The sequence below is a fragment of the Diceros bicornis genome, chromosome 12 (genome assembly GCF_020826845.1).
Source record: "Diceros bicornis minor isolate mBicDic1 chromosome 12, mDicBic1.mat.cur, whole genome shotgun sequence".
In the NCBI taxonomy this organism is placed as follows: domain Eukaryota; kingdom Metazoa; phylum Chordata; class Mammalia; order Perissodactyla; family Rhinocerotidae; genus Diceros; species Diceros bicornis.
Window position 1 is genome coordinate 38,735,804 of NC_080751.1, and position 9,764 is coordinate 38,745,567.

At 47.6% G+C, this 9,764-nt stretch overlaps 1 protein-coding gene across 1 annotated transcript; it reads left to right on the forward strand.

Moving 5' to 3' along the window:
• Positions 1-6,041: 6,041 nt before the first annotated feature.
• ATP6V1E2 (ATPase H+ transporting V1 subunit E2) lies at positions 6,042-6,722 on the forward strand. Its single transcript, XM_058550663.1, has one exon. It carries the CDS (start codon positions 6,042-6,044, stop codon positions 6,720-6,722), a length of 681 nt encoding a protein of 226 aa, XP_058406646.1.
• Positions 6,723-9,764: the final 3,042 nt, after the last annotated feature.

Genomic DNA, 9,764 nt, shown 5'->3' on the forward strand with positions numbered 1-9,764 from the left:
CCGCCACAGTATGGCTTGACAAGTAGTGCATTGGTGCACACCCGGGATCCAAACCCTGGGCCACCACCGCGGAGTGCACGCACTTAACCGCTATGCCACCGGGCCAGCCCCAAGGTGTGAATTCTTAATGTAGATTATTTGGGGAGAAATGTTTCTTACTCTACCTGGTTCTCTGCTTTATATGACCTGCCTGGCCCCTGTAGGCATTCCCTTTCTCCTGCTCTGTCCCAAGACTGCTTTGCCACTGGAGGTGGAATTCTTGGAATAAAACTGTATGTGGCCCCTGACTCATCAGCCCTGAAACAGAGAGAAAGTGTTATGGGCACTTCTGATTTTATCTCTGAGTGTCTCCTTTTACTTCCACACCAAATGAACTCTCTGGCTCTTGCTCTCTCTCCCAAGCTCGCTCCGGAGGGTGCAGAGTGCACAGTGCCGGCTTTCCCACATCGTCGCCCTGGGCTGAGCTGCTCGGCCCTGTGAGTGGAGCTGCAGCAGGTGCCGCCAGGGTCAGACATGGAGTCATCGGACCTGCCGCCTCTTGTATCGCGTCTTGTTCCATCCCAAAGCCTCCGTTCTTGTGTTCTTGTCCAAGCCCTCATCCATGCACAGTTTCAACCTGGCATTTGGCTTATAGCCAGACTCTCCTGCCTCCGCCACTGCCAGGCTAATCTTCCTAAACCCAGGTTTGGTCAAGTTACAGCCCTGCTCAGAAGCGTTTGATGGGTCTCCTTTGCCTATTGCCCCAATCTCAGTCTTACATTTCAAACCTTCCCCAGTTGAACTCCAACCGTCTTTCTAGACAGTGTTCATGCCCACTGCCACTGCAGGCCTGTCTGCTGCTGCCAAGCCATCAGCTCTCTGCACCCAGACCACCTGTACATGTCCACCACCATGCCTTTGCCCACAGCATTCCCCATCTAGACTGTCTCCCTCCCTTTCTGCTTATTGAAATGGTCCACCTTCAATGCCTGTCTTTGTTCCTCCTTCCTAGAATGACCCCTTGCCCACAGGACACTCCTTCAGTGAAACCTGCAGCCGCTCAGCCATGGCTTTTCTGGCTCTTACCCTATCCCATTCTGGGTGCCAAGTGCTTTTCCCCATTCTGAACCAAGGTCCTCTCTGGAAACACTGAGGTGTTGCTCAGAGTCTGGTGTCCACAAAGACGTGATTGATTCTTGTCTATTTGGATAAATTCTCCTTAATGAATACTACCAACTTGCTACCTTTCCTAAGTGACCTGCCTCCAAGTTAAGGCATCTGTTGTCACTGATGCTATGTCTCAAACCCCCCACTACACAGTGTACCTATCTGCAGGGCAATACGTTATAAAGGAGCCCACAATGAGCTTGGAGGGGGCTTAGATATTAGATCCCCTCATTCACTTAGCTTCCTTGAAACCACTGCTTCCTAACACACCACACTGTAATGTGATTACCTGCTCACTGGTTCCTCTCCGCCATTACTTTGTGGGCTTGGGAGGCAGGGCTGGTATCTGCCATGTTCCTACTCTATCTCCAGGGACTACACAGTGCCTGGCACATAGTAGTTATTCAACAAATACTTGTTGAAAGACAAAAAAGGGGATTCCCCCTTCCCACATATTCAGTATTTGAAATCCCCCAAAGGAGTTATAATTCTTCTAAATTTCTTCACTGACTTCCTGAGCCCTGCCAGTTGCCCCATGCTCCAAGCTCTGGAAAGCCCCTTCTCTTCCTCATTCTGCAATCTTTATGAGTCTGGAGGCTCAGATTTGGTGCAGCTTTTCTCTTGGCTATGGGTAGGGAGCCCACACCCAGACACGTCTGCCCTCAGACTTGCTTACAAATCCCAGCTGGAATGAAGAACAGTTGTTTCAGGGTCTGGGCCGGGCTCCAGGCTGACAGACACATTTTGCTCACCAAGCCATCCTGCCCTCCCCGTCCCCCCCCACCCCTCCGTCATGGTGCTGTGGATCCTTCACTTCCCCAGGGTACACACAGGCTCACATAGGCGAGGGCCAGAGAAGAGAGATGTCCAATCTTTACACTTCCTCTAAGGACCCCTCCCATGCCCACAAATACCAAATCGTCAGTTTTGAAATGTCTCCTTCCCCAAGGTCATAAGGAGGGGCTTCTGCGGTGCCGGTAATATTCTATTGCTTAACCTGGGTGGTGGTTACAGGATATTTGCTCATAATAATTCATTAAGCCACACATTTCCATTCTATACACTTTTCCAAATGTGTGTTATATTTCACAATAAAAAAGACAAAAGAAGAAAGTCCGCTCCCTGCTCCCCCAAGCCCTTAATCCAATTGCTCCTTGTTTAACCAGTGCCTGTCTGCATCCAGCGCCTGTTAGAGAAGGAGATTCTTGTCCTCACGGAATTTCCTGGAGGAAGCAGAAGAACTGGAGCAACGAAAGGCACTGACTCCAGCTCTGAATTATGTCTGGAAACTAGGTTGTGCTGTCATGATTTTGAGGAGGAGTCCAGAGGTCAAGGTGGTGGTTGGGCTCAAACGGGGCCTGAAAATGTGGGCAGGGTAAGTGGGAGAAGCAGAGGAGGGCATTTTAGCAGAAAGAACGGTGGGAGCAGAAGCTGTCAGGTGGGCTCAGCCCAATGTGTTTGGGGGCCATGAAGAGACCCCGGTACTGAATAGTTTATGGGAGTAAGACCGGCTTGGAGAACCCTAGATGCTGCCCCCAGCCCCAAACATGGGCAAAGTGGATGCCACTTATAGCACAAGCCTGCCTCATTGGAATGAGGGGTCTGTGCCCTCGTGCAAGAGCAGACATGTACGTTTCACATCTCCTGGTTTGTTTTGTTGTTTTGCTCAAGCCACAGGTCCATGTGGGCTCATAATCCCCATTCCAGACAGACTGGGAGTTACATCTGCCAGACACATTACACGGGCACCCGCATTCCTGCAGAGACACTTGCTCAATCCCTGACTTCTAACCCTGCCCTGTCCTGCAGCTGCCTTCCAGTCCTAGCACCGATAAGCTGTTTAGACGTGGGAGCGCACAGAGAGGGCGTGAGAACCGAGGACTGCAGATTCAGGGACAGTGATGTGTTTCAGGCTGTGAGACGACTCCACTCCCCCACCAACAGCCCTGGAATGCGGGGATGTCACCCACCATCATGAAGGATGTGACTGGCCACCTGAGACTGTGGGTAAAGGTGCCATGAAGTGTTGGGAGGTTCCCCAACTCCAGGCAGGGCTACCAAGTTTAATACAAGGAAGCAAGACTGGGAAGTGTTTCCACTTACTTTGGGGAGCAGAAATCAAATCAGTCATAAGTACTCTGTATACACAGAGAGTGACCGTGACGAGGAAAGAGGCCTACAGCAGAGGAGAAGAGCTGCTAATAATAATAGTTGTAGTAATAATAACGATGATAATAACTACAAGCACAGAGATGAACTATGTGCCTAGCATATGCTAAACATTCACTTCTTTCATTTAATCCTCACAATAGTCCTTTGAGTGGATGCTATTATTATTTCCATTATACAGATTAGGAAACTGAGGCTTCGAGGGGGAGCTGCTTTCCCAAAGTCATACAAATGATAAGTGCAGAACTAGGATCTGAATTCCAGCAGTCTGCCTCCAGAGCCCATACCGTGGAAGCAGGTTGTGCCCACGTAAGCCCTGTCTGGGCCTGGAGAGGATGTCCTCCCTCACCGACCGGAGCACACCAGCCCCCATGGTTGGTGTGGCCTTTTTCTTAAAGACCATCTGGCAAATTTTGCTTGCTCTGGTTTCTCATTAAGAAACCTTTGGATTTGGCTTCCCATGCGACTCACATGCAGGGAAAGAAGGCCATGACTTGCCAACATGACAGCTGTATTTTTCATTAGTAAATTAATAAACTGGCTGTCTGGGTTCACACAAGCATCCATTTCTGATGACTTGGTTAAGGTGAGCCCACCCCAGAGCTGAAGCCCACCACGTGCCAACTTAATTGAGATTCTGAGCATGCAAGGGTAGCCCCCAGCCATGGCCTGTGTGCCAAGGAAATCCCTCTTGGCCTCCTCCCGCAGACTTGGCCAGCCTTCCCCAGTGACAGCCTGGCTCTTTGGAGTCAAGCTGCCTGGTCAGACTGCAAGGGTCGTCTGCAGAGAGAAGGAAGCAACAGTGCCAGGTTCTAGTGTGCGTTCCAAGTTCCACACTCCGTGTGCAGACTCCCAGCGCCGGAGCAAAGGCCAGCCCTTGGCAGGGGACTGGTAAGGGTTTGTCTGGTACATTTTTTCCTCTACACACAGAACCTGGGGCTTCCTGGATCTCCCACTCTCTCTGCTTTCATTCACAGTGTCTTCCAAAGCTGGTGACCAGCAGGGTTACCCAGGGAGCCTTTTTTTTCTTAACCATTTAATTGACTTGTCTTATTTAGGAGCAGAGAATGTTTTGCTCTATGTACAAAAGTGAAGTTTTAAAAACATTATGTCCTAAAATAATGGGGACTAAGTGGGCTCAATCATTTTCTTTTTAATTTCCAATGACAGTTTGTAAGATTGAACCCAAAATCTTGGTCTTTGTCACAAACACTGGGCTGTTTTTCCACCAAGCTTAGTGAGTATTGCATCTTTCTAGGACAGCATTCTGTCTTTTTATTTTTAATTGTGGTAAAAAACATAACATGAAATCTCCCCTCCTAACAAATTTGTAAGTGTACAGTACAGTATTGTTAACTACATGCACATTGTTGTACAGCAGATCTCTAGAACTTTTTCATCTTGCATGACTGAAACTCTATCCCTAAGGAACAGCAACTCCCCATATCCCCCTCTCCTTAGCCCCTGGCTAAGGGGCTTTCTACTTTCTGCTGCTGTGAATTTGACTGTTTTGGATACCTCATTTAAGTGTAATCATGCAGTATTTGTCTTGTGACTGACTTGTTTCACTTGGCATAATCCCCTCAAGGTTCATCCATGATGAAGCATATGACAGGATCTCCTTGTCATATATAAGGCAAAATAATATTCCAGGGTATAAATCATATCCCAACTCGATGGTATCTCATATGTCCCTTAGGCTTTTTTCACTCTTTTTTTTATTTACTTTTCTGCCTGGATAATTTCAAATGACCTGTTCACTGAGTTTGCTGATTCTTTCTTCTCCATAATCATGTCTGCTATTGAATCCCCTCTAGTGAATTTCTCATTTCAGTTATCGTATTCTTTAGCTCCAAAATTTCTGTTTGGTTCTTTTTAATATTTTCTATGTCTTTGTTGCTAGTCTTATTTTGTTCATGTATCATTTTCCTGAGCTTGTTAAGCCTCCCAGGGAGCCTTTCTAAAATACGGATTCTCAGACCATACTGGCAAGATTCTAATTCAATAGTCTGGAGTAGGGCCTGGAAAGTTGTATTTCTGAAAGGTCCCCCAGGGGATTCAGATGTACATCTGGGTTTGGAAACCACTTCCAGTGAAAAGACTACCTTCAACCCCTCCCACCTCCCAGTTCTTTCCAAGATGCCACTATCTGCCTACCAGTATTCTGCTTCTTTATATCATCTGAGTGCTCTTGAAAACTTTCTGCCTCCAGACAGCCTTCCTGGATTGAATCTTGTCTGATCATGAGTTTCTTATGACTCTCCCCAGTCCTCTTCAACCCAAAATGCGCCTACATTTTCCATTCCTGTATTAATTTGGCATTTCCATTTTGTCAGCTTGCTATCTGAGTATTAATCTATCACTGACTAGAAAACTTCTGGATTAGGTCTGCCCTAATCGTCTCATTATTATTTGATGGCAAAATGGTGATGAGTGTAGTAGAGGTGGAACTCCAGGAACCTGGGATCAAGTCTCTGTTATTCTAGGGTATAACCTTGGATAGGTTGCTTTCCCTCTCTGGACTACAATTTCTTCATCTGTGAAATAAGCAGTAGAGCGATGGTCTCCATGAGCCTTCCCTTTGGACTCTAACACTCTCCTTCCTCCCCTTAGCACTCCACAGCTAAGGAAGTGGAGCTCTGGAGACGCTCCTGAAACTCTGCCCTAAATAAAAGGAACCAGAGGGTCCACCAGTTCTCCCTCCACCTCCCTTTCCAAGAGCAGCCATGGCCCTGAGTGATGTCGATGTGCAGAAGCAGATTAAGCACATGATGGCTTTCATTGAGCAGGAAGCCAATGAGAAGGCAGAAGAAATAGATGCCAAGGCTGAGGAAGAGTTCAACATTGAGAAAGGACGCCTTGTGCAAACCCAACGACTGAAGATCATGGAGTATTATGAGAAGAAGGAGAAGCAGATAGAGCAGCAGAAGAAAATCCAGATGTCTACCATGAGGAATCAGGCAAGGCTGAAAGTCCTGAGGGCCCGAGATGACCTCATCTCAGAGTTGCTGAACGAGGCAAAGCTGAGACTCAACTGGATTGTAGCAGACCCAGAAGTCTACCAGGGGCTGCTAGAGAAACTAGTGCTCCAGGGTCTGCTCCGACTGCTGGAGCCCCTGGTGATTGTGCGCTGTAGGCCACAGGACCTCCTCCTGGTGGAGGCTGCGGTGCAAAAAGCCATCCCTGAATACATGTCAGTCTCCCAAAAACGTGTGAAAGTCCAAGTTGATCAAGAGGTGCACCTGGCTGTGAAGGCAGCTGGAGGTGTGGAGATCTACAGTGCTGATCAGAGAATAAAGGTTTCCAACACCCTGGAAAGTCGACTGGATCTCTTAGCCCAGCAAAAGATGCCGGAAATACGAAAGGCCTTGTTTGGAGCCAATGCCAACAGGAAGTATTTTATCTAAGCCTCTGGGAAGTGAAGCCTCTCGTTGAACCACTTAAGCCATAAAAGCATAAGTTATTAGGGCAGAGGAAACTAGTAATGTTTCCTCCTCTTTGTTGCTCTGATATTAGTCTATCTTTCATGAAATACCCTTTGAATAGCTAAAGGCATTATACTTTGGAATAAAGCCTAACTTAATGCTTAGAAATCTAATTCCAGTTCATCCATACATACCCCAACTTCTGGTCAGTTCTGCAGTCTAGGTGGAAAGGAGTGAAGACATCTGCTCTTTAGCTCGTCCTCCAGGCGAGATGTGAATGGTATCCTTGGCCTATGGGTCTGAGTGCTTGAATTTCTTTAATTTGTACGTGAAGTATGTTTTCCTTCTTTTGTTTCAGCTTCCTGTACTTACATCATTTAATGAGGTTTAGAGATCTTCCTCATGTGTACAGGGCCAACTTCATGGGCTTATGACTGGTGCAGTCACATAGGGCTTCATGTTAAGAGGAACCCGGGGCTTGGGGTTTAATGCTCTGTAGTCACTGCCCTGTAATTCTTATTTTTGTCTTTGGATGTGTGTTTTGCAAGTGAAGCCCGATGGGATTTGGAGCATGCCAGGATCTTGAGCCTTGGCTTACACATGATACCAACTCCCAAAGCCTACCCACCTCCCTGGGATGGGTTCCTGACCACCTACTTCCCAGCTCCCTGGTGTCCAAAGACTCAGCCTTCCCCTCCCTCACCCAGTGAACATTGCTGCCCTCTGCCCCTGATTACAGCCTGGTGTGCATGCTGGGAGGGTCAGGGTGGGGTGTGCATGCTCTGCAGAGTCTTAGGGCTGGGCATAATAGCGGCCATCTCTGCCCCAGGCTGGCAGGTTGATGGCATATTCAACAGGTGACTAGGTGAGGATGAGTCTGTCACCTACCAGATACTGAGCACATCCCAGTGTGGAGGATTAAAGACCTTGGGAATCACCTGTCTGCTGTGGGTTGGGTCATCCAGCGTAATGGAATGGAAGATGCCTGGTTTGACTTCCTTGACCTCAGCTAAGGCATAACACATTGATCTGGGGGCTGGTGGGAAGAAGGACCCAGCAGCTGTCAAGCTTGCTGGGACTGAGTCTCAGGGCGAGAACTTCAGGAGTTCATGAGGGTCTGCACTTGCTCTGTAAAGTGTCCCGGTCCCCCACGGAGTTCTCTATCTGACAGCTCAGTGCCTGTGCAGACTTGGGCTCATCTCTTCTGGCCGGCTTGATACATCTTCCAGGAAAAGCAAGAAATACAGATTGTGTAATTTCGGTGGTTCTCCATATGGGCATTGCACAATATAAAGATAAATGATAAAATTCATGCTAATGATTTAAATTTTACTTAGACATTAAATACCAAATAAACACCATGACAAGTCAAAAGAGACATTGCAGAACAAAGGAAAAAGCTTTATAGTTTAGCACCTTTAATTGTACTTTTTGAACAAAGGATCCCACATTTTCATTTTGCATTGGACCCTGTAAATTATGTAGCCAGTTCTGCAGGTGTATGGTGATTTAAAGTCTAATCTATGCCTGAGTGTGATGTATGTATTAAAACAAAAGTTTTTTGAAGAAACCCCAAGCAACTCTGCTAAGAGTAAAGGCTGACTTGTGTGGTCCAGACTATGTAAGGAACAGAAATCCTGTGAAGCTCGGAAACAAAGTAGGGGATAGGTTATTAGTAAACAAGGATGTCACCCAGAACTGAGGACAGGAATCTATCATGTCCTGGAGAGGGCTAGACTGGGGGACCAGAAAGCCATCTGAAATCTCTATCTGGCCACTTTATCTTCTTTCTTTAAGGAGTGACTTTCTCTACTGTCTGGTTTGAATGGTGGCATATGCATGCCCCACAAAGTTTACATTCCAAAGTTTACATGTTGCAGTTCCAGAAACAAACTTGCTTCTCTTGGAGTCAATTCCACATTCCTGAGAGGGAATCCATTTGGCCCAGCTCAGGTCAGATGTCCACCTGTGGTCCAGTTGGTGTCTGGGGCAGTTCTCAGAGAAAAGAGGGTCTTTGTTAGCTAGACCAACTCCCCAAAGGGCGTCTTCTATGTGGGCCCTTTTGAGTTGCAAATTCAGTCATTCAATGAGCATGTCTGAATACCAGCGATGAGCTAGGCCCGGGCTAGGTGCTGGGCTGCTAAGAATACTGTGGGTCCTGCCCTTTCACTAGTCATAGACACTAAACAGATGATGATCATGATAGTGATAAAACGTGGGCATGCCAGCTGAGTGCTGTATACTGTGAGAATGCAGTAACAGGAAGAAAGGGTCACAGAGGGTTTGTAGCGTGCTGGCAGTTGAGCTGGGGAAAGCACTCCAGGCAAAGGTGGGGGAAGCATATGCAAAGGCCCTGAGGTATGAAAAAGCAAGTTGTGTTAGAGGAACTATGTGTAGTTCCGGGTTATGGAGAGTGAGGGGCGAAGGAGAAGTGACCATAGATGAGGCTGGAAAGATGGACAGAGCCTGATTACGTGGTGCCACGTGCTCTGCTCAGGAGTTAGACTACTTCTAGTGGGTGGGTGATGAGGGGTCATTGAAGGACTTTAAAAAGGAGTGAAACTATGAGAGCTAGATTTTCAAAAGATTATTCTAGTGTCACCGTATGTGGCAGACACATTGAAGGGAGGGTGGGGCTGGAGGCAGGAGCCCTGTTGGGGGGCTGGCTATTTATCAGCCCAAGTGAGAGATGATAAATAATCTACCCAGCTCTTTTGTGAGGTAGGTCAAATCCATTGATACATAGGCAGGAAGAGATGAGAATCAGTGACCCGTGACCTAGACACACCAGCCTCCCCTCACCCACCCCAATAAATCCTTTCACTTGTCCAGGGTTTAAGGCTTTCTATCACGGTTTCACATCATCTTACATCTTACATCTTTTTCTTATGAGTCCCCTGACCCTCAGAGCCTTCCTCCCTCTCTCCTAGCCAACATTCCAGGCCCAGCAAAGCATCCCCTTCCCAGGTGACCAAGCCTCCCAGCCGCCGCCCCTTCTGGGAACTTGGGCACCACTTCCTGCTA